Source organism: Somniosus microcephalus, chromosome 1 (assembly GCF_052327205.1).
Source record: "Somniosus microcephalus isolate GS21.2 chromosome 1, FLI_Smic_1.0, whole genome shotgun sequence".
Taxonomy (NCBI): domain Eukaryota; kingdom Metazoa; phylum Chordata; class Chondrichthyes; order Squaliformes; family Somniosidae; genus Somniosus; species Somniosus microcephalus.
This window is the reverse complement of record NC_140987.1, coordinates 138,009,103-138,034,855: the sequence shown is the minus strand read 5'-3', so window position 1 is coordinate 138,034,855 and position 25,753 is coordinate 138,009,103. Positions and strand designations below refer to the sequence as shown.

Here is a 25,753-nt window from a genome sequence, read left to right as displayed (position 1 = left end):
GTCAACGTTTCGGGTCAAAACCCTTTGTCAAGACTGAAAAAGCACAGGAAATGAAACAAATTAAAAGGCTAGTTTGGAGGCTGGGAGAGAATAAAAGAGAAGTGAAGAGATCAAACACGAGAAGGGAAACTGAAAGTAATGAAGATGAACGAGGTTGAAGAGTCAAACGGAGATCCTGTCGAAGAGAAGAGCAGAACTTCTTCAAGGTAGGCATTCCTAGAAGAGGTGTGGCAGTGAACCAAACACTAGTACGATAGCAAAATACTGCAGATGCTGGAAATCCGAAATAACAGAAGAAAATGCTGGAAAAACTCAGCAGGCCAGGCAACATCCATGGAGGGAGAAATAAATGCTGGCCTTGCCGGCGACATCCAAATCCTGTGAATAAAGAAAAAAAAAAGAACCTAGGTCTAAGCACTTGAATGCTTCATCAGAAAATCTCCCCATTTACATTGCAACTAGTTTCATGAGGAATGAAACCATGGGGTTGACCGGCTCGCGCCCATTCTCCTCTCCCATAGATTTCCAAATTAACCAAATTTCTGATGGCTACAGTCATAAACAGGACCTGAAATGTGTTTTTTTGTTGAGATGGGAAAGGCAATTTAGGTTGTATAAACTGGGATTAGTACTTCTCGTTAAAAGTGCTGTGTATATCGGTTGTTAAACGTTTCTTTTTACACCCTTATTCAGCATACTGTAGTTTTCAGAATTTCTTAACAAATTGGGGAAGGCTTCTAAAATTGTATTTCCAGATCATCTGAAGTAATGGTTGTGCATCTGTTGTATCCCTATCGTTTGGTTCCTGGGTATCTGGTCACGTTCTATACATAATTTAAGGTGAAGAGGTCGAGAAAGAGAAGGGTGTTAAACAATCCTTTCCATGGGAAGAAGATAATTTTAAAGTTAAACCTGCACAGAGGCTGAAACGTTCCCTTCCAGCTTAATATGCTGGACATAGAAACATAGTTTGAGGTGCCATTTTTCAGATGCGACGTTAAACCAAGGCCTCCCCTGTCCTCTCAGGTGGACGTAAAAAATCCCATGATTCTATTTGAAGAAGAGCAGTGGAGTTCTCACGGTATCCTGGCCAGCATTTACCCCCGAACTGGATGCTTTCCAATCCTCTGTTTTTGTGAGGATTTAATGACTGTTCTAACTTTCAGAGTTCTGAAAAATTGGTACAACATTTAGTTTTTCTTCATGTGAAAATTAATTTCTCTCCACAGTTGCTGAGCATGTAGAGTCAATTGACAACCCATTGCATGAAGCTGCCAAACGTGGTAAGTACTATTTGCAAAAGTAAATGATAAATACAAGCTGAAATTTCTACCGGCTTCAATCATAATCCTTGAGATTTTCTTGAAGTGCACCATGTTAAAGATTTTTTTTCTCAAGATGTGTGTACAAATGCAAGTTTAGTATCACTGTGAAACCATTGCAGCTTAACTGGAACTGGAACTATTTCTGGCAAAAAAGGTGCGAGACCCACTGGAAGAGGCAGCCTCATGCTTTTTGAAACGTGGATTCAAGCCCCACACCAGAGACTTGAGCGCATAACCAAGGCAGACACTTCAGTGCAGGATCGAGGGAATGCTGCACTGTTTGAGGTGCCATTTTTCAGATGAGACGTTAAACCAAGGCCTCCTCTGTCCTCTCGGGTGGACATAAAAAAATCCCATGATTCTATTTGAAGAAGAGTAGCGGAGTTCTCATGGTATCCTGGCCAGCATTTACCCCTGAACTAATGCTATCAAAACAGATTATCTGGTCCTTTATCGCATTAATGTTTGTGGGGCCTTGCTGTGTGAAAATTGGCTGCCACATTTCCCTTCAGTCAAATAGTGATTACATTTCAAAAGTCCATAATTGGCTGTGAATCTCTTTAGGATATCCTGAGGATATGAAAAGTGCTATATAAATGCAAGGTCTTTGTTAAATCTCAAGAGTTTATGTATAACAATTAAAAGAGTACGCAGGAGACAGAGTTCAGTTAACAGCCATCTTTCCATAGAATCTTCTCAGAAGGTGAGCCTCTCGGTGTAGAAGGCGGATGACCCACAGCGTCACCCAATGGCAGATAAACTGCTGTTGGTGGTTCAGTGGGTGTTGCTGCACTTCGTAGAAGCTGATCGGTGTGTCTCTTCCAGGCAATGCCCTCGGGTGTCTGTATAGTGTAGGATACTGGACCAGTCTGTGCAATGACAGTAGCAGGAACCCACTTAGGTCCACCACTGTAGTTCCGTGCCAACACATGTTCACCTGGACTGAAGACTCTGTCTTTGGAGCGTTGTTCACGTCGCTTGATCTGCTTGTCCTGCTGATACTGTACCACGTCTTTCACCTTTGGCGGTTTCAGCAGGTCAAAGTTGGTTCGTAGCTCTCTTTTGAGCAGTAGAGTGGCAGGTGATGCTTTTGTGGTCGCATGTGGTGTGTTCCTGTAACTCAACAGGAAACTATTCAGGCGCTGATGAAGCGTTCCCTGGCCTTGCGATGCCTTTAGAGAGTGTTTCATGGTCTGAACAAACCTCTCAGCTAGACCATTGGTCGCAGGGTGGTATGGTGCAGCCCTGATATGTTGTACGCCATTCACCTGCAGGAATGCAGCCATTTCTTGTGACACCCACTGTGGACCGTTGTCTGAGACAAGTTGCATCAGAGATCCAAATCGGCTGAACACCTCACTTAACTTCTCGATGGTCTTCTCAGCGGTGGTGGACCTCATTATAATGACCTCTGGCCATTTACTGTGCGCGCCAACAGCCACCAGGAACATTCTCTCCTCGAATGGACCTGCAAAGTCTACATGAATGCGGTGCCATGCTTCCTCCGGAAAGTCCCAGGGGTGAAGAGGTGCAAGCTGTGGCACATTACAAACTCTCTTTGTCCTCAATCTGTCCATCCATACCCGGCCACCAGAAGTAGCTCCTCGCTATTTCTTTCATACAAACCATTCCACAGTGTCCGGAGTGTAGTTACTGTAACACTGGTTTCCATAGCAATGGTGGAATAACCACTCTCCTCCCCCACAGCAAACATCCAGACTGCACCGACAGTTCGTTTCTCCTTAAGAGATATGGTTTCAGGTTTGGGTCATTGCTGTCAAGCTTGCCCCTGACGATAATGTCCAGACAACACTGGGTCGTTTCTGGTGTTTCGTCGGACCTGTGTCGAAGTAACGGGTGCGTTCTCCACCTGCCTAAAATAGCAGATGTCCATGCTACGCGTCATAGGCTTGGTGACAGGCAGTGGCAACCTGGAAAGACCGTCGGCGTTGCCGTGCAGGTCAGACTTACGATATTTAATGTCAAATGTTTGAGCAGACAACAGCAGCGCTCACCTTTGCATTCTGCTCGCAGCAAGTGACGAAATCCCTGTATGTGGCCCGAAGATGGTCGTGAGAGGGCGGTGATCTGTTAGTAGGGTGAACTGTCTCCCGTACAAATATTGGTGAAACTTGCGAACGCCAAAAATGCTGCTCAGTGCTTCGCGTTCTATTTGGGCGTAGTTAGTTTCAGCTCTGTTCAAAGTCTTAGATGCGAATGCTATCAGCTTCTCTTCTCCGTTTGGCATGATATGAGAAACGACCGCTCCCACACCATATGATAATGCATCGCAAGCTAACTGTATTGGTAATGAAGGGTTAAAATGCGTCAAAGCCTCTGACTTCAGGAGCGTGTCCTTTGCTGCCATGAACGCCTCCTGGCACTTGTTAGTCCATTCCCACTTCTTGTCTTTACATAGCAACCAATGCAGCGGCCTCAGCATCAAGGCTAGGTTCGGTATGAACCATCCATAATAGTTCAGTAACCCTAAAAAAGAACGCAGCTGGCTGATATTTTCAGGTGCTGGGGCATCCACCATTGCCTTGGTCTTGGACGGTGCCTTGTGAAGGCCTGTGGCATCGATCACATGACCAAGGTACTCAACTGATGCCTGAAAAAAATAGTATTTATCCCTGCGAACTCTGAGTCCGTAATCCCTCAGTCTCTGTAGCGTTGCGTCCAAGTTACGCAGATGGTCTTGGTCATCACACCCAGTAACTAAGATATCATCTAAGTAGCACTGGACTCCAGGCAATCCACTAAGGATCTGGTCCAAAGCACGTTGGAAAAGCACTGGAGCTGATGTAATTCCGAAAGGAAGTCGACGATACCTAAATAGGCCCTTGTGCGTCACAATAGTCAGCATTTCTTGTGACTGTTCATCCACATGCATTTGCAGGTAGGCTTGACAGAGGTCGATTGTGCTAAACTTCTGGCCCCCAGCAAGTCCCGCAAATAAATCATCAATATGGGGAAGCGGATATTGCTCCACTGACAATACAGGGTTAACAGTTACTTTAAAATCTCCACATATCCTAACTCCACCCATTTCTTGAGCACTGGTACGATGGGCGTTGCCCATTCACTCACGCTGACTGGTTCTAGTACTCCGCTTTCAACTAGGGCTTCTATGTCAGCCTCGACTTTTGGTCTGATGGCATAAGGTACGGGTCGTGCCTTCATGAACTTGGGTTTGCTATCCTGCTTAATACGAAGCTTCACAGTAATATCTTTCATGCTACCCAGTTCTCCATTAAAAACTTCTGCATGTTTCTTTAAGATGGCGGGTAAGCCTGGATCATTGTGTGACATCATGTAGACTGATAACCAGTCTAATTTTATTCTCTCCATCCACGAACGTCCCAGCAGGGAGGGGTAGTCTCCTTTAGCTACGTAGAGTGGTAACTTCCTAGTTTGTCCATTCAACTGAACTGTGACCTCAGTGATACCTCTCACGGTTACTCTTTCACCGGTATATGTCTTCAATGCTATGTTAGCTGGCTGAAGTGGAAGGTGCTTTAATGTCTTTTTGTAAACTGTCTCTGACATAAGAGACACTGCTGCCCCGGTATCGATCTGCATTCGCACAGGCTGCCCCTCTAGCAAGGGTGAGACCCAGTAGCCATGCGAATCCCCAGCTACAGTCAGCACGTTCAGTAATAGTTCCTCCTCTGAAGTGTCACTTGCCTCTGTTTTGTCCTGTTCTACAGAGCGGACATGCTTCTTTGTCTTTTGTCTGAATGTTTTTTTCTTCCTTCCGTCTTTGATGTTTTCTCTGTGTCCTTTTTATTTCTGCATGCACGCTGAATATGTCCCTTTTTTACCACAGCTGTGGCAATCCATGTCCACACACCAGCATGCAGACGCAAGATGCCCCATTTTGCCACAACGGAAGCATGGCCCTTGGCTCTCTGTTCTTACTTTGTGCACTTTTTCTATTGCACCCAACTGTTGAGCTTCCTTAGCTGCCAATTCCATGGAAATACGGATTTCAATGGCCTTTTGTAGTGTCAGATTACTCTCCGTTAATAGTCTCTTCTGTATGGCTTCAGTTCTCATACCACACACTAGCCTGTCTCTTATAGTATCATTTAGCACGTCATTAAACTCTCAGTGCTCTGATAGTCTTTTTAGTGCAGCTACAAACATGGTCACTGTTTCTCCTTCTTCCTGGTTATGCCTGTGGAACCTAAACCTCAGCTATGACTAGGGGTTTGGGTGAAAAATGCCCTTTTAGTATCTCCACAATTTCGCTATATTGTTTAGTCCCTGGTTTATCTGGATGCACTAAAATACGCAAAAGATTGAAAGTCTTTGGTCCCATTACACTTAACAATGTAGGTACTACTTTGTTCCCTCCAATGTCATTTGCTTGTGTGAAGTATTCAAATCGTTCTGTGTATGAGCTCCATTGTTCGACATTCTCATCAAACGGTCCAATGTTACCGATAATTCCAGCCATTTTCCTTCTCTCAGGCTCCTAATTATCATTCACTAAGGATTCTTCCAATGTTGAACTCAACTAAAATCACTATCAGTTAAGTGCTTCAATTCACAGATCGTTTCACAGTTGAATAAATGTCCTTCCCAATTTACTCACTGTTTTTCCTCCCCTTCCTCAAGTCGTTAGTACCTTATACACCGTCTCGTCTTCCCGCCATTTCAAGCTCCTTTATCCTTGAGCCAGCCTCACTTTAATTAACTGTCCACGGCAAAAATAACAGTTTTAAACACGTAAAACCCGACTATCTTCTGCACAGCAGAGCCACGTAAGTTCAGACGTCCTCGTCGCCACTTTTGTTAAATCTCAAGAGTTTAATAGCCTTGCTTGTATAACAATTAAAAGAGTACGCAGGAGACAGAGTTCAGTTAACAGCCATCTTTCCAGAGAATCTTCTCCACTTCATGCACACTATTTCCCATAGTGCATTGCACATCACAACTACGGTAAGCTATGTGGGACAATTCAAATACAACATTAGTCTTCTTTAGGGTTCAACACTGCATGGAATATAACTCCAGTGTAATGTTACACCTGGTTTTAAGAAATGCTCTGGGGACACTCTTAAACTTTCCCAGAGTTGATGTAGAGTGCTCTCCTCTCTGGAGATTCCCAGTTGGAGCCAGGCAATATGAAGAAGATACTACCTACTGGAACTAGTACTGCAGCTACAAGTATCAGACTGGCATAACTTCACCTTTAATAATGCTGTAAACTAGTTCCATCTATAGTTATGTGAAGCTAGTGCAAACAGGTTTTCTACAAAACTCTGATAGCTAAATTGTTTATGCGATTAAGTAATCTAACTTTTGATTTTGCATTCTTTCTGTAGTTAAGAGGATGTACAATACACTCCTCAAACTCTGTTAGCTGATTTATTGCATTATGTATTTATTGTTAAGATCTAATTCTACTCATGCTGGCACTTCAATATTTCAGGGAATGAAAGCTGGTTGAAAGAATGTTTAGACAACCGAGTTGCAGTGAACGCTCTAGACAAAGCTGGAAACACAGCTCTCTATTGGGCATGCCATGGAGGACACATGGGTAAGTCTCGCTTGCTGCCTAAAAAAGCTCAGAATTATATAAACATTGTTAGATTATTGTTAATATGTAAAGTCTATTCAGCATTTGTGGTTGCATTTAAAAGTTGCCTTTATGTTACTGTAAAAAAAAAAACTCAAAATTTGGATCAAAATGTTTACCTGTCTGTCTTCACTAGTTTGTATGTTCTTGCACTATTTTTATGTAAGTTAGACTTGATTGATAAAGGTATTATAAAAACAAAATGTAAAGCTTTTTTAAATTAAGAAAACCTCTTCCCTCAACCAACACCACCAAATATAGATCGATCATTAATCCCATTTCTATTTGTGGCATCATGAAGTTTGCAAAATGGTTGTCACATTCACTTGCATAAATTATTGCACTTCAGTAGTAATTCGTTTGGGAAATCCTGAAAGATATAATCAGGTGCTATATTAATGTTCCTTCCATTCATCCATGAAATTGCAGTGGAAAGAATTCCAATAGTCAAGAATGGATGCAATAGTTTAACAAATGTCACCTCAATATGTTGATTAACCTGCTACTTCTGCTATCAGACCAGTGGCTGTATAAGTCTGTGTATAGTGTGTCCTGGTGGGATTATAAGAGCTGTCGTCCATGTACAGCATTAAACCCTTGACTAAATATATCTATTAGCTTAATAGGGTCTTGGCTGAAATTTAGGGAGATGCAGCTGTGACAAAAATAATGCATTTTAGTCTAAGATTTAGATTGGTATTGACTTCTTTAATTCTGTCACAGTACACAAGAGATTAAAGTTAGTTTCATTCACAGAAATTGAGTCCCAGTTTGACGCAACATGATGTTTCATCGATTGGTCAGTTGGTTGCTTGAGGAGGAACCAAGTCATTCAATTCAAATATATGCGTGATGAGTAATTTAGTTTGATATGTGTTTAATTAGCAGCTTTCCTTTATTAAAGTTCACAAAACTCCAGTTACTGTTTTGGAGGGATTTATTAACCTATCCTGTTCAAATCAATGAGTTTCACCTGAAGGCTGTTGGTGCAGTTGTCAGACTAAAACCTCTGAAGCTAATAAGATAAGCCAGACTGCATTAATAATGAGGAAAAGTTTTTTTGTAAATACATAAAGTGAATGTAGTCATTGTTTTAGCATTAACTAGTAAAATGCTATTTGCTTGTTCTATCACTGTTCAACAATAAATTTTACCTGCCAGATTTCCAAAGCCCCGGGAAACCCAGCCAACGTGAATTAAAAAGAGAAACCTTGTTCAAATGAAGGCACGCAGCCAATGTTCCCCCTAATTTTAAATTTGGGTGCGTGGTCCCTTTAATGGGCTGTGCAGCCCATTCAAAGTTTTGTGCATGTGTAAAAGTTCACATTGGAAATGGCGGTCCCGGGCTGCGTGACCACGCAGCTTAAGAGGAGCGTTGCACGCACCGTCCTTTCAGTGATCGACCCGCCTCTGAAAGCAGATTGGTTACCCGCCCCTTAACTGACTTCTGTTAAAACCGGAAGTGGGCGGGTTTAAGGCGGGATGGGTTCCTATTTCAGATTTTTAACCTTTTAAGCTCCCACCTGAACCAAACCCACCTGTTTTGGGGGATTAAAATTACCCCGAGTATCTCACCCCTTGTCCCTTGCAGCTTAATTTTAATTTTGTTTAAAAGCAAGCCAACTACCATTTTTTAATGGAAAATAAGGACTAGAGAAAATAGTGCAATCAGCTTTTTTATAGCCTTCAAGGGACTAAAATGAAACTATTAAAAGGAATAAATATGCAGTGTCTCCTTTGCTTTTGAAACATTACATTTTAAAATAAAAGTGTACACATTTTTAAATCTTAACATTTATTTATAAATATAGGTAGATACAGATAACATCACTGAAACCTAATCTAATTAGAGCCAATTGAGTTTGTGCATGCTCGTCAGAGTGTTCAACCCCATTGCCTTTTAATAGCTTGTCTTGAAAGCCTACGTGTAGGCACTTGTGGCAACTTCACTAGAACTTAGCAGAAAAATTGGCAAACAGGTTGACAGATCAGGAGTGGAACATCTTTAAATAAGAGATGTATAGAGTACAGAATAAATACATTTCATTTTTAGGATTTTTGTTTTTTTTTCCCCACAAAGAATTTGGAAAAATTATTTTAATTGTGTTTTTAAAAAAGTGTATAACTGCAAGTTTATAATAATGTGGGTGGGGTAGAAATGGTAGTTAGTTGAGATGCTAATGAGCTAGATATTTCCTCATAGACTGCAAATAATTAGGTTAACCTTAACAACAGACTCCGTCATCATAATTCTACCTGAGCCAGGCAGGTCTTCTGTAATCCAGGCCACTGTTGGTGATTGAGCAGCCAGCCTGGCTTGTTAGTGGGACCTGGAGGGGTAGACCTGGCACTACAGCCTGAAATTCTTCCCACTCACCAGAATATAATCCTACCATGCAATTCCCTAAAGGTAGGATAGTACCAGGTAGACAAGCAGTGGGAAGGTTACTAGTGTTCTGTGCTCCTAAGCTGCATAATTTTAGCTGGTTGAACTCCAGCAGTACCCCTGTGCACAAATTCAGGTAACTGAATCTTGGTTCTGTCATCCAGCACTGAGCTTTTTAGGCTGAAGTTGAAACTTCAGACAATGATTTTGTCTGTGTTCTTGTCTAACTGTTTTTTAATTTGACTTTTTGCTTTGTCTAGGAATAGTGAAGCTTCTGCTTTCCCAACCAAATATTGAATTAAATCAACAGGTAAGACAATTAGACTTCACTTAGTTTTTAGATTTATAATTGGGTATCAGAAATATTTGTTAGTCAGCCTCCTTTCTCCTCTGGTTCACAACAACACATTTCAAGTAAGTACAAGACTTCGTAGTGGAGTATATGGAACAGACTTCATTGATACAGTAAAAAGCTGATCGGTCTTTAACTGTATACAAAGAATGACGTTTTCTCGGTTTCTGTATCTTTCGAGCACATTCTGAGATACTGTTGAAAACCATGATCCTTTATACACCATATTTTGACAACATTAAAGGAAAATGTCATAGATAAGACTGTATGACGTATCTATTCCCAAACCCTTTGAAAACAGACTATTCATGTAAACAGTTGTAGTTTGTTTATTTCAGAACCACTTCCCTTAAACAAGACCTCCTCAAATGGATTTGCTACCCCCATTTTATTACCCTAAAACTAAAGCTACATTTTATTACCTACACTTATTTCCTTACACAAGCACTTTACATATCAGAAGACAAGCCACACTTTCTCCTCAGCGCACTTCAAAGTCATCCTGTTTATATCTTGGAAAGCCTGTTGCTTTAAGATACAAAGACATTCGACTGTTAACCCTTAACTCCCCAAGATGTCCAACATGCATCTCTCCAGGATATCCAACAGTATTATGCAAGGTTTATGATCAGTAGTTCAGATCAACAGTGTCTGCAGGGACTTTTAACTCCCTAGAATACGTTTTGGAGCTGAACTGTATAACTGAGCCACAAACAAGTTGTATCTTACATAGTTCTATTTCTCAACTCGATAGAAAACTGAGGATCTGAGAGGAGAGCTAGATTGGAAAAATGCTCTATTACATGCTCATTTATATCTCCTATTTTCTCTTATTTCAATTCCTATATTTAAACCTTCATGGTTGCCATGGTGTATTTCTGTGATAAAGTAAAGGTTAATTCTAAATTACATTTGTGATGTTCTAGTGAAATTTTGGCTTTCGTTTTGTGGGCTTGCTTTTTTTTTTCTATTTACACTCATTTTTTGTGTGTCTTGTGCTGTAAAGGAGGGAGGTGGAAACTCAATTTATTCCATGGCATTCCAGGCACAAGCAAATGCCTCTGTATTTTCTAAAAGGGCTATTGTGACAACTTGCAAGTTGATATTTCACTCCTCCATAGAGTAGCTGACAGAATTGTATTATTACATTTAAAAATCCTTCTGTGTACGTTCCTAATCCCTATTATTCTATTTGTCCATGTGGAGGAAATGACATCATTCAAAGTTCTTTTATCATTGCCCTTCTAGTGTGCCAATGTAAAATAATGGTGAATAAGCTTGTTTTGGAATCTTTGAAGGTGTAAAATGTTACTTCATGACATACATAATACAACAAATTGAGCAGAGCCGTTGAGGTACTGTTACGCTATGAAAGGATAGAATTCAGCCCTAAGATCAGTATGATGTAATTGAGGCCTGTTTCTAGCTTTCAATGGCACATTGCTCACCTCTGATATGAAGAGAGGTCATTATTATATAGAATATAAGAAATAGGAGCAGGGGTAGGCCATTCGGCCCTTCGTGCCATTCAGTGAGATCATGGCTGATCTTCTGCCTCAACTCCATTCACCGGCCCTATCCCTTGATGCCTTTACCAGTCAGAATTCTATTGACTTCTGTTTTGAATATACCCAATGACTGAGCCTCCACAGCCCTCTGGGGTAGAGAATTCCAAAGCTTCACCACCCTCTGTGTGAGGAAATTTCTCATCTCAGTCCTGAATGGCCTTCCCTTTATCCTGAGGCTGTGGCCCCTGGTTCTAGACTCCCCAGCCAAGGGAAACATTCTCCCAGCATCCACCCCATCAAGCCCTGTAATAATTTTGTATGCTTCAATGAGATCCCCTCTCATTCTTCTGAATTCAAGAGAATACAGGCCTAGTTTACTCGATCTCTTCTCATACGACAATCCCGCCATCCCAGGAATCAATCTCGTGAACCTTCGTTGCACTCCCTCTATGGCAAGTATATCCTTCCTTAGGAAAGGAGACCAAAATTGTACACAGTACTCCAGGTGTGGTCTCACCAAGGCCCTATATAATTGGAGTAAGACTTCTTTACTCCTGTACTCAAATCCTCTTGTAATGAAGGCCAGCATACCATTTGCCTTCCTAATGGCTTGCTGCACATTCACTTTCAGTAACTCATGTACAAGGACACCCAGGTCCCTTTGAGCATTTGCATTCCCCAATCTTTCACCATTTAGGAAATACTCTGCCTTTCAGTTTTTTCTACTAAAGTGGATAACTTCACATTTATCCACATTATATTCCATCTGCCATGTTCTTGTCCACTCACTGAGCCTGTCGAGATCCCTTGAAGCCTCTTCAAAACTGACACTGCCACCTAGCTTTGTATCATCAGCAAATTTGGAAATGTTACATTTAGTCCCCTCATCCAAATTATTGATATAGATTGTGAATAGCTGGGGCCCAAGCACCGATCCTTGTGGTACCCCACTAGTCGCAGCCTGCCATCCTGAAAAAGACCCATTTATCCCTACTTTGTTTTCTATCTGTTAACCAATTCTCAGTCCATGCTAGTATATTACCCCCAATTCCATGTGCCCTAATGTTGTTCACCAACCTCTTGTGTGGGACCTTATCGAAGCCTTCTGAAAATCCATTTACACCACATCTACCGGTTCCCCTTTGTCTACTCCACTAATTGCAGCCTCAAAGAACTCCAATAGGTTTGTCAAACAGGACTTCCCTTTCATAAATCCATGTTGACTCTGCCCATTCTTACTATTAGTTTCTAAGTGCCCAGTTATAATAATCCTTTCTAATAGATTCCAGCATTTTCCCAACTACTGATGTGAGGCTAACAGGTATGTAGTTCCCCGTTTTCTCTCTCCCTCCTTTCTTAAATAGCGGGGTTACATTTGCTATCCTCCAATCTGCAGGAACCGTTCCAGAATCTATAGAATTTTGGAAGATGACAAGCAATGCGTCCAGTGATATTACTCATACTTTTTAAACAGGAAATTTATGCAGTGATTGATCTTTGTGATTTACTACCGGAATTTAATAAACAAAGTAGCAGGGAAAAGTTTAAAATGGGAAGGAGGCAGCTGAATAATACAAGGGAAATGTTACCAGTAATTTAGTACCCTCTCTAAAAGCAGTTGCTGATATTGGGTCATTTTACTTTTTTTCCATAAGAAAGTACAGATGTCGTTTAGGAAGAGTTACTTTTCTCAGTGTTTCCAAATGGCAGCACCATGATGGCTTCTAACATGCTGGTAATATTATTGCTGGGATAATAGGATTATTATATTTTCTGCAGCAACTGTTGGAACATGCTCATGAGATCTTCAAATATATACACTAGTGTAAATTTGGGGCTGTGTTACATTTATACAGAATAAACTGGGAGACACTGTTGTGCATGCTGCTGCATGGAAGGGATATGAAGATATTCTAGAGCTGTTGCTTATTAAAGGTAAGTCTCCTTGGAAATATCTTTAACTACCACGTTTAAACCTTTTTTCTTTTATCCTGGTCTCCATGCCCACCTTCCACAAGTTGGCTTCCCTTGTTTGTTTTTTCTCCTTGATCAGAAGAATGATTTTGGGCAACTCTAAGGCCTAGAAATTCGGTTGGTAGCGCCAGCGATTAGCGCCTAAAGAGCCCGAGAATTGGGGCGTTACCCAATTTTCGGGCGGGCGTTGTGAATATAGCGCCACCTCCCATATTGAGTATGATTTTAGCGCCGGCACTAACTCTTTGCACGCGCCCGCGGGCGCAGGCAGATCATGACGTCATTTCAGTGTGCAACGCCATTTTTGCGCCCCGGACCGGATATTCGGTGGCGCCCGCAACCTTTCCGCCTGGCGCTATTAGTGACAGTTGGATGGAGCGTTCCCAGGCCCTTCTCGGACTCGGGGGGGGGGGGCTATTTAAAGGGGACAGCACTAGTATAAAAGCTGCAGCCATTTGGGCTGGCCATCCTGATCGTTGCTGGAGAGAGTTGCTGACCTTCTGTTGGACAGTAATTTTCTCATTGAGCCTTCGGAGGCACTGGCCCTGGCAGCTTGAGGGCCCGGCTCCCGAGCTGGTGATGCAGCATCTGAATGCAGGGAGGTGGAAGAGTGGCTTTAGCAAAAGGACAGGTTCGCAGCAAGGGATGCCAGATTGCGGCAAGGCTATGACATGGGTCCACAGTGAGAAAGCATGCTGGCGGGGGGAACAAGTAGAAGGAGACAGTTGTAAGAGGTGAGAACCTTACCATCGCTGTCGCAATGGGGTCGGTAGCTGCAGTGGTTACAGGACCATTCAGACGTCCTCCAAGAATCTGGTGGACTCTCTCCTCGAGATCCGTGAGAGTGACCACTTGTGGAGGTCCTCCACTGGTGCGAAGCTGGTCTTTGCCAATCCTCGCCAGCATGGACTGCAGGGGAAAGGAGGGGAAGTTATGTTACCTGATGCCCTGAGTGATCATCTCATGCCCCCCATGGTGCAAGAGCCCTTACATGACGCCCTGAGTCAAATGTGCATGTGTGTGCCCAGAAAGGGCCATGGGTGCTTGCTGGCAGATGGCCAATGGGGCACAGGCCACCCTGTAGCCATAAAGTCAGGTGCAAATGAAGGGATGCAGAAGTTTGCAGGAACAACACCCACCCTCACGACCCGAGCGAGGTCGTTGAATTTCTTTCTGCATTGGACAGGGCTCCTGGTCACCATGCTGCTGGAGTTGACCCTCTAGCATACATCCCTCCAAGCTCGTCGGTAGTCCTTATGATTCGGCCTCCTGCCATTGTCTGGGTAGAGAACATCTCGCCAGCGCTCCACTGCGGCCACCAATTGCTCCAGAGCCTCATTGATGAAGCGCTCTGCTCTCTGTCTCACCTTCTCCATCTGGTCCAAGTTTTTATCGCCAGAGAAGGGCCTGCGCCGATTCTGAGGCCTGCAAGGCGCACAGTGTGGATGCTGAAGCTGACTGACCCACCCCTTTAAGAGCTAGCCGGCGCCTGGAAGTCTCGTGGTCATCGTAATTGAGAGTACCTGCGCTGAGCCCGTCCGCTCCGATATTAGGTTGTGCCGGAAGTTTAGCGCCTTAGGAGTCCCGTGTAATGCCTGAATTCGCGCCTCAATCACCTTTAGGGGCGATGCAACCCAGTATCGCGCCAGGCGGCGATAAGTTTCATCTGGCTATAAACTTTGCGCAGCGCCAGTTCTAACGCCTCGAGCCGGGCTATACCCAATTTCTAGGCCGAGGTGTTTTAAATGCTGTCCTTTGGTTTACTTGCCAACTGGTATGTATGAACACTTCAGGAAAGCTTTCCTTCAAATAATAGAATTCAAACTGATCACCTTCCTTCAGAAAGGAGCTGGATTTTTACGAGTGGGAGTGAGGTTATAGTGATAATTAAAAGGTCTTTCCTGTGGAATATTTGTTCATCACAAATCAATATTTGTCCTTATACTCTCTGATCCCATTTCCAGAAGAAGCTGAATTAATTGTTGATCCAGGTGATTAACTACAGTGTGAGTTCAACTTGGAAAAAGAAAAGATGAGCTTAGCTTGCTGCCTTTAAGGGATATTTGTGATCAGCAGATTTACAGTAATATAAATAACATCCATGGGGATGAAATGGATGGCAACTTTGGCGGGGGCACAGTAGTAGATTGGCTGCCCGTTTCACCCCGCCCAACTTTCCTTTCCATTGACTTCAAAGGAAAGGAATATTGGGCGTGATGAATAATGGGCAGCTGATCCACTACCACCCATTTTGTGCACCTGTCGATGTTTCATTTCACACCCGTAATATCTAATAAAATTAGATTTTTTTAAGTAAGAAATTTCAGAAAATACATTTTTTTAAATGGAATATTTATGATCATAATGAGGTAGTAGCCAACTGACATTCATTTGCGTGGGTAGGGGGGGTTGGTGGGGGAAATCACAATACAGTAATCTACTACTTTATTTTATAAGTTTGTGTCAGTAGCTAAAATGTGCAAAAGATCTTTCACTTTTTTGTAGCTGTAGTTCTGTCATATCTTTTTGGATATTTCTGCCTACTTCCTAAATATTACACTGTAATCGCATTTCTCTGTTTTAATTCAGCACTTGCTATAAAATGCTAATTTAAGCATTATCAGTAATTAATCATTGCTGTGGTAAAGGCAGATTTTAAGAGTAGTTGAAAGAGAGTCCACCCTTATTGCAAGACAAACTCTGCAACTTCAAAAGTCTGCAGTGGACATACTCTTGGGCTTTCTAAGGCCACTTTCACCCTAATTAAGTCAACTGAGAAAGTCACTTATTGTGCATAAGAGAAAATAATTAGTAAATTCACCTTCTTCAAACTTGAGATAAATTATCAAATCCAAGAGGAACCCACTTGGCCAAATTGAAAGATTTAATCTGTTTAATTTTATTCTTCTGTTTAGTAGAACATTATAAAGATTAAACCCATCTATTTAAATGGGGAAGGGGGTTATAACCTCTTAAGTTTGAGGGAGGTTCTCTAAAGTAATGATACCCAACCATGTCAAAGTAAACTTGCATGTTAATAGGCCGAGCTTCCCTTTATTGACTACTTCAGCTTTTGAAACAGACTTCAGGTGTAGTAGTTCTGGTACTGTACTTGCAACCCAGCGGTTGAGAGCTCAAATTCCACCATGCCAGGTTGTAAAATTGAATTCAATGCATTTTGTAATTTGTGACCCGCAACATTTTGTCCTGAAAACCCACCTGGGAAGGGAACTTGCCACATTTACCTGGCCTGGCTTACACGTGACTCCAGATGAACCCTGTAACGTTGCACAGGAGAAGAGGAAGACCAAGTGTAGTCTTCAGGTGAAGCAGGGTGAGAGGGCAGAGAGAGGATAATTAGTTCAGTGTATCTCTTTGACCAAGCTTCTGGTCACCTGCCCTAATTTATCCTTATGTGGATCGGTGTCAAATTTTTTGTCTTAAAATACTCCTGTGGGACTTGGGACGTTTTACTACGTTAAAGGCACTATATAAATACAAGTTGTTGTTGTATGCAGGTGTAATTGTGTTCCCGTTTTAAAGTCATGTATTTTGTCCCTATTTTTGTATATGTTTGATATATTTACACTGAAATAGCAAAAGCGACAGCAATTTGGGAAGCAAAGGAGAGTTGGTTGGAGTGGAGGAGTTTCTTTGCAGTACAGGCTGAGGTGTTGCGAGACACAAAACTGAGGGGGTAATTACATTTGTAATAAGTTTGTATAAGTAGTTTCCATTATAAATGTGGATAGAAGAATTCATGACAGAAAAAGTTAACACAAAAATGTAATGGTACATGATAACAGGAAGTAAGGTATTGTAGACAGGTGTGCATAGACGTAAGATTTTTTTTTTAAACTATAGCTATTCAAATGCTTAAAAAAAAAAATAGCAAACGTTGACCTGGACAGCTGACATTTGATGGGTTGTGAGTTACTGACCTTTTTCCTGTTCTTTCAAGCTATAAAGTTTAATCACATTTCCCTAGATTTTTTTATAATTTGGATTTCATGGTGAAGGCACATTATTTGAGCCTAAACATTTATTCTCTTTCACCTCCACTTAACCCTCCTTCCCCGCCCCCCTCCACCCCCGCACCTCTTCCTTTTGTGTAGTCTGTCTTTTAGAGCAACCCCCACACAAAGTGTGGGTGGGGATGGGGAGGGTGCAGCTAGCAAGGTTGGCAGAGAATAACTTATGTCACATTTATATTTTCGAACCTGTATAAATGATTCTCCAATACTGACTGAAGCTCTTGTTGCCATAGAAACGGCCCAATTTATGCTTAATAATTGTATCTAATATTTTTGAAAAAGTGCTCGAGTTAAGTATCAGTTTTTAACCATAGGAGAAAATGGCTGCAAAAAGCATTATCCTGGGAAAATTGATAATTGCACTTGATATTAGTCATTGCTTGCTTCAGAACGATCTCTGAAAATTCAATTTTCAGATTATGTTTCAGCTTGTACGTTGTTTGGGGAGGGGAGTGAATAAATCATTTTATTCTATCCATATTATTGAGTTTCCATGTGCTTAATTTAGTTAGTAAATCAAATGAGATTTGGAAATCATCTTCTATCTGTAGGTGCCAGAATAGATATCAAAAACAATGAGAAAAAAGTGCCGCTTGACATGGCCATCAATCCACAGTGTTCGTCTCTTCTTAAGAAGAAATCTGGACAAGGTAAGGAAGAGCCATCATGCAAACATTTTTAATGCATAAACTTGCACCAGCTAGGGGCACTGTAAGTAACCTGTATACATGTGAAGCATCTATACTGTATCAGAAGTTTTCATGCTGACATAATGATTGCGAAAGAAATGCCTTTTCTCCCCCTTTTGAGTGCCATTGTAATGTTATCTAAGCACAAAAGTGTCATAGACCATATTGTGTAGTTTTTTAAATTTAAAAATAGAAAAATGTCTCCATTTGGCCCATTGTGCATGTGCCATCTCTCTGAAAGAGCTATCCAATTAGTCCCACTCCCTTGCTGTTTCCCCATAGCCCTGTAATTTTTTTTCCTTTCAAGTATTTATCCCATTCCCTTTTGAAAGTTACTATTGAATCTGCTTCCGCCACCCTTTCAGGCAGTGCATTCCAGAGCACAACAACTCACTGTGTAAAAAAAAAAAAAGTTTCCTCATGTCGCCTCTGGTTCTTTTGCCAAGCCCCTTAAATTTGTGTCCTCCACTGGAAACAGTTCCTCCTTATTTACTCTATCAAAACCCTTCATGATTTTGAACACCTATCAAATCTCCTCTTAACCTTCTCTGCTCTAAAGAGAACAACCTCAGCTTCTCTAGTTTCTCCACATAACTGAAGTCCCTCATCCCTGGTACCATTTTAGTAAATGTTTTCGGCACCCTCTCCAAGCCTTGACATCCTTCCTAAAGAATGATGCCTGGAATTGAACACAATACTCCAGCTGAGGCCTTACCAGTATTTTATAAAGGTTTAGGAATATCTTTCTTGGTTTAGTACTCCATGCCTCTATTAATAAAACCAATGATCCCTTATGCTTTTTTAACAACTTTCTCAACTTGTCCTGCCACCTTCAAAGATATGTGTACATACATCCCCATGACTTTCTGTTCCTGCAACCCTGTATTTAATTTATATTGCCTCTCCTCATTCTTCCTACTAAAATGTATCACCTCACACTTCTCCATGTTAAATTTCATCTACCATGTATCTGCCCATTTCACCAGTCTATGCCCTCCTGATGTCTCTTACTATCCTCCTCATTGCTTACTGCACTTTCGAGTTTCATAGCACCTGCAAACTTTGAAATTTGGGCATCCATGAGGCGCTGTGGGCCATCCACCACAATCTGTAACCTCATGGCCCGGCATATCCCTCACTCTTCCATTACCATCAAGCCACCGTACCAACCCTGGTTCAATGAGGAGTGTAGAAGAGCATGCCAGGCGCAGCACCAGATGTAACTAAAAATGAGGTGTCTACCTGGTGAAGCTACAGCATAGGACTTCATGCATGCTTAACAGCGGAAGCAGCATGCTATTCACTCCACGTGATATCAAGAAACGGCTGAGCGCACTGGATACAGCAAAGGCTATGGGCCCCGAAATATATCCCAGCTGTAGTGCTGAAGACTTGTGCACCAGAACTAGTCGCATTTCTAGCCAAGCTGTTCCAGTACAGCTACAACACTGGCATCTACCCGACAAAGTGGAAAATTGTCCTGGTATGTCCTGTCCTCAAAATGCAGGTTAAATCCAATCCAGTCAATTACCGCCCCATCAGTCTACTCTCAATCATCAGCAAAGTGATGAAAGGTGCCGTCGATAGTGCTATCAACGGCACTCATAAGTAACCTGCTCACTGATGCTCAGTTTGGGTTCTGCCAAGACCACTCCACTCCAAAGTTCATTACAGCCTTGGTCCAAACATGGACAAAGGAGCTGAATTCCAGAGGTGAGGTGACAGCGACTGCCCTCGACATCAAAGCAGCATTTGACTGAGTGTGGCATCAAGGAGCCCTAGTAAAACTGAAGTCAGTGGGAATCGGAAGGGAAAGCTCTCCACTGGCTAGAGCAGAGTGGGCAATTATTTGAGCTTGGGTGCTACTTAACAAGTTTTGGTGAGCTGTTGAGGGTCGCTCAACAATGTTCCCCCTAAGGTGTGCAGCCACATGGTTGAGGTCCTGCACAGGCCACTCATCAGCTCCTGCCGCTGGAAGAGATACTGCCCAGCAAATTTAAAGGGACTGCGCACATTGAGGAGAGCAAAGTGTTAAATTAGTGAATTTGAAACAGGCCAGCATAGTGTTGATCATCACTCCCACTTCTACCCTCCCAATAATTTATGAACATAAATTTAGTCAGATACTATCTTAAATACACAAAATGTAGTGTAACATAGTAAAATCTTCTGTTACTAAATGAATGAAATGGTTGATTGATCAATTATATGTTCTGAAAGTCTACGTGGCTGTTTGGCAGAGTGGCTCGAGTCTGAGCGGCCTCCGATGCGAGAGGTGTGCTCTTTTTAGTGTGCTGGGTATGGAGACTGAGGCATCGCAAGGACTGAACTACAATCACGTGCCATTACCTGTGGTCCTTGTGCTCCAGAATCCACTCCCATGTCTAAGATGGCGATGAGAACCTCCCTGCTTTCATACTCTGGGTACCGGGAGAGGAAAGACGCAGCGCCGGTATCTTTCTTCGGTAAAATAGTAATCGAGATGAGCAGCCATGACTCAACTCAGACTAATGTGCTGCTCGAGCTCCAGCTTGCATTCTATTTCTGTCCCATCCAATGAGCCGAATAGAATGAACTGGCGGGCCGGACACAGCCCTCAGCCTGTATTTTGCCCACCACTGGGCTAGATGCTCCCCTGCTCTTTACTGAGGAAACTCCCAGCAACGGCAGCCATCATAAGGTCAAAAGTGGGGATGATTGCACAGTGTTCAGTTCCGTTCGCAACTCCTCAGATAATGAAGCAGTCTATGCCCGCATCCAGCAAGTCCTGGACAACATTCAGGCTTAGCAAGTAACATTCATGCCACAGAAGTGCCAGGCAATGACCATCTCCAACAAGCGAGAGTCTAACGACCTCTGCTTGATATTCAATGGCATTGCCATCCTCGAATCCCCACCATCAACATCCTGGGGGTCACCATTGACCAAAAACTTAACTGGACCAGCCACATAAATGCTGTGGCAACAAGAGCAGGTCAGAGGCTGGGTACTCTGCGGTGAGTGACTCACCTCCTGACTGGATCAGACAAAGTCAACATGGATTTACAAAAGGTAAATCATGCTTGACTAATCTACTGGAATTTTTTGAGGATGTAACTGGTAGAATAGATAAGGGAGAACCAGTGGATGTGGTGTATTTGGTCTTTTAGAAGGCTTTCGATAAGGTCCCGCGTAAGAGATTGGCGTGCAAAGTTAAAGCACATGGGATTGGGGATAAGGTACTGACTTGGATAGAGAACTGGTTGGCAGACAGGAAGCAAAGAGTTGGAATAAACGGGTCTTTTTCCGAGTAGCAGGCAGTGACTAGTGGGGTACCGCAGCAATCGGTGCTAGGACCCCAGCTATTCACAATATATATTAATGATCTAGACGAGGGAACTAGATGTAATATCTCCAAGTTTGCAGATGAGACAAAGCTGGGTGGGCGTGTGTGCTGTGAGGAGGATGCCGAGAAACTCCAGTATGATTTGGACAGTTTGGGTGATTGGGCAGATGCAGTATAATGTGGATAAATGTGAGGTTATCCACTTTGGTGGCAAAAACAGGAAGACAGATTATTATCTGAATGGCAATTGATTGGGAAAAGGGGAACTGCAACGAGACCTGGGTGTCATTGTGCACCAGTCGCTGAAGGTAAGCATGCAGGTGCAGCAGGCGGTTAAGAAGGCAAATGGCATGTTGGCCTTCATCGCGAGAGGATTCGAGTACAGGAGCAAGGATGTCTTGCTGCAGTTGTACAGGGCCTTGGTGAGACCATACCTTGAGTATTGTGTGCTGTTTTGGTCGCCTTTTCTGAGGAAGGATGTTCTTGCCATGGAGGGAGTGCAGCGAAGATTCACCAGACTAATACCTGGGATGGCAGGAATGACGTATGAAGAGAGATTGGGTCAATTAGGCTTATATTCGCTAGAGTTTAGAAGAATGAGAGGGGATCTCATTGAAACTTATAAAATTTTAACAGGACTAGACAGACTAGATGCAGGAAGGATGTTGCCGATGGCGGGAGAGTCCAGAACCAGGGGTCACAGTCTAAGGATAAGGGGTAAGCCATTTAGGACTGAGATGAGGAGGAATTTCTTCACCCAGAGAGTGGTGAACCTGTGGAATTCTCTACCACAGAAGGCAGTTGAGGCCAACTTATATTAAATATAATATTCACGAAGGAGTTAGATATATTTCTTAAGGCTAAAGGGATCAAGGGATATGGGGAGAAAGCAGGGATAGGGTACTGAATTTGGATGATCAGCCATGATCTCATTAAATGGCAGAACAGGCTCAAGGGGCTGAATGGCCTACTCCTGCTTCTATGTTTCTATGTTTCCCCAAAGCCTTTCCACCATCTACAAGGCACAAGTCAGGAGTGTGATGGAATATTCTCCGCTTGCTTGGAAGAGTGCAGCTCCAACAACACTCAAGAAGCTCGACACCATCCAGGACAAAGCAGCCTGCTTGATTGGCAGCCCCATCTACCACCTTAAACATTCACTCCCTCCACCACCAGTGCACCATGTCTGCAGTATGTACCATCTACAAGATGTACTGCAGTAACTTGCCAAGGCTTCTTCGACAACACCTCCCAAACCCGTGACCTCTACCACCTAGAAGGATTGGGCAGCAGGCACATGGGAACAGCATCACCAAGTTCTCCTCCAAGTCATATACCCTCCTGACTTGGAAATATATCACTGTTCCTTCATCGTCACTGGGTCAAAATCCTGGAACTCCCTAACAGCACAAGAGTACCTTCACCACATGCACTGCAGCAGTTCAAGAAGGTGGCTCACCACCAGCTTCTCAAGGGCAATAAATGCTGGCCTTGCGAATGAATTTTTTAAAAATTATGCCCTCATACCCAAATCCAGGTCATTAATATACATCAAAAGAACAGTGGTACCAATACCAACTGCTGGGCAACACTACTGTATGCTTCCCTCCAGTCTGAAAACCAACTGTTCACCATTACTTTCTGCTTTCTGTCTCTTAGCCAATTTTGTATCCACGCTGCCACTGTCCCTTTAATCCCATGGGCTTTAATTTTGCTAACAGGTCTATTATGTGGTACTTAGTCAAACATCTTTTGAAAGTCCATATACACAACATCAGTCCTCTGGCACCACTCCCATATCTAAGGAGGATTGGAAGATTGTGACCTGAGCCTCCACAATTTCCAACCTTGCTTCCCTCAGTAATTTAGGATGCATCCCATCTGGTCCAGGTGACTTTTCTACTTTGAGGAGTGCCAATCTTTTAAGTACCTCTTTATCTATTTTTACCCTATCCAATATCGCGACTACCTCCTCCTTTACTGCTACATTGGCAGCATCCTCTTCTCCAGCAAAAACAGTTTTTAGTACTTCAGACATGCCCTCTGCTGCCACAAGAATATCACCTTTTTGGTCCCTAATTGGCCACACCCTTCCTTTGACTACACTTTTACTATTTGTGTTCATAAAAGACTGTTGGGTTCCCTTTTACATTAGCCGCTAATCTTTTCTCATACTCTTTGCCCTGCTTATTCTGTTTTTTTTAGATATCTTCTGCACTTTCTATATTCAGTTTGGTTCTTTACTGTATTATGCACTTTACATTTGTCATCACAGAATCACAGAAACCCCACAGTGCAGATAGAGGCCATTTCGGCCCATCGAGCCTGCACCGACACATAGCCCACCCGATCCCCGTAACCCCTACACCAACACATATCCCACCCTATCCCCACGTATTTAATCCCCCTAACACTAAGGGTCAATTTATCATAGCCAATCAACCTAACCCGCACATCTTTGGACTGTGGGAGGAAACCGGAGCACCCGGAGGAAACCCACGCAAACACGGGGAGAATGTGCAAACTCCACACAGAGAGTCGCCCGAGGCCGGATTCGAACCCGAGCCTCCTTTTTCTGTCTCATTTTAACCTCTATCTTTTGTCATCCATGGAGCTCTAGCTTTGGATGGCATTCCTTTCCCCCTTGTGTGAAAGTGCCTATTTTGTACCCGAGCCATCTCCTCTTTGAAGCCCTCCCATTCTTCAATTACTATTTTGGCTATCATTTTTTGATTCCAATCCACCTGGGCCAGATCCTTTTTCAACTCACTGAAGTTAACCCTCCACCAATTAAGTATTTTTATGCTTGATTGTTTGTTGTCCTTTTACATAACTATTCTGAACCTAATATTATGATCACTGTTCCCCAAATGCTCTCCCAGTGAAACATGCTCCACTTGCCCCACTTCATTCCCCAGAACTGAATCCAATGCGGCTTCCTTCCTCGCTGGGCTAGAAACACTGATCAAGCAAGTTCTCTTGTACACATTTTGGGAATTCTTCCTCTTTTTGCCCTTTACACTGTGTTACGATTGCAGTCTATATTAGGATAACTTTAGTCCTCCATTATCACTACGCTGTTCTTGCATCTTTCTGTATTTGCCTACAGATTTGCTCCTCTACTTTCCTCTATTTGGTGGTCTACAGTATACACCCAGTAGCATAATCGCTCCTCTATTCCTTAATTCTAACAAAATAGATTGTCTTTGACTCCTCAACTACATCATCCCTCTCCAGTGCTATAAGGTAAAGTAATAAAAAGGGCAAAAGCAGGAACTAAATGTCACAAAACATCTTTGAAAGTTCTCTATCTGAATGCACGTAGCAAAATAGACGAGTTAATGGCACAAATAACTACATATGGGTATGATCTTGTGGCCATTACAGAAACATGGCTGCAGGGTGACAATGCCTGGGAATTAAACATACCAGGTTATTTAACGATCAGGAAGGACAGGCAGGAAGGAAGGGGAGGTGGGGTGGCTATGTTAATAAAGGAAGGAATCACTGTAATACAGAGAAATGATATTGGGTCAAAAGATCAGGATAATGAAACAGTTTGGGTGGAGATAAGGAATAATAAGGGGAAAAAAACACGAGTGGGCGTAGTCTATAGGCCTCCGAACAGTTGCAACTCTGTTGGACGGAGTATCAATCAGGAAATAGTTGAGGCTTGTAATAAGGGAACATCTATAATTATGGGGGATTTTAACTATCATATTAATTGGACAAATCAAATTGGGCAGGGCAGCCTTGAGGATGAGTTCATTGAGTGTATTAGGGATGGGTTTCTTGAGCAGTATGTAACTGAACCGACCAGGGGGCAAGCAACCTCAGATCTGATCCTGCGTAACGAGACAGGATTAATTTAATAATGTCCTAGTAAAGGATCCCTTTGGAATGAGTGACCATAACATGGTTGAATTCCATATTCAATTAGAGGGTGAGAAGGTTGGATCTCAAACAAGCGTGCTAAGCTTGAATAAAGGAGACTATGAAGGTATGAGAGCGGAATTGAGTAGAGTGGATTGGGAAAATAGATTAAAGGGTAAGACGATACATGATCAGTGGTGTACATTTAAGGAGTTATTTTAGAACTTCCAAAAAATATATATTCCACTGAGAAGAAAAGGGTGTAAAAGAAAAGACAGCCATCCGTGGCTAAGTAAAGAAATTAAGGATAGTATTCGACTAAAAACAAGGGCATATAAGGTAGCCAAATCTAGTGGGAGGATAGAGGATTGGGAAAACTTTAAAAGACAGCAAAAAATAACAAAAAGATTGATTAAGAAAGGGAAGATAGATTATGAAAGTAAATTAGCAAAAAATATAAAAAAAGATAGTAAGAGTTTTTATAATTATATAAAAAGATAAAGGGTGGCTAAAGTAAATGTTGGTCCCTTAGAGGATGAGACCGGGAAATTTATGGTGGGAAATATGGAGATGGCAAAAACACTGAATGAATATTTTGTATCAGTCTTTACAGTAGAGGACACTAAGAATATCCCAACACTGGACAAACAGGGGGCTATCGTGGGGGAGGAGCTAAACACAATCAAAATCACTAAGGAAG

General features: G+C 42.5%; 2 protein-coding genes across 7 annotated transcripts in view; one reads left to right on the top strand and one right to left on the bottom strand.

The window, feature by feature from the left end:
• Positions 1 to 25,753, bottom strand: part of carnmt1 (carnosine N-methyltransferase 1) — a 1,199,612-nt gene that overhangs the window by 69,453 nt on the left and 1,104,406 nt on the right. The gene's annotated exons all lie outside the window — the stretch shown is intronic.
• The window catches only part of ostf1 (osteoclast stimulating factor 1), a 48,010-nt gene that overhangs the window by 2,649 nt on the left and 19,608 nt on the right, over positions 1 to 25,753 (top strand). The window contains exons 4-8 of the mRNA XM_085961642.1: positions 1,230 to 1,283; positions 6,766 to 6,873; positions 9,559 to 9,608; positions 13,015 to 13,093; positions 17,718 to 17,816. Of these exons, the coding sequence (XP_085817768.1) occupies positions 1,230 to 1,283; positions 6,766 to 6,873; positions 9,559 to 9,608; positions 13,015 to 13,093; positions 17,718 to 17,816 (390 nt within the window). The remainder of the gene's footprint in view (positions 1 to 1,229; positions 1,284 to 6,765; positions 6,874 to 9,558; positions 9,609 to 13,014; positions 13,094 to 17,717; positions 17,817 to 25,753) is intronic.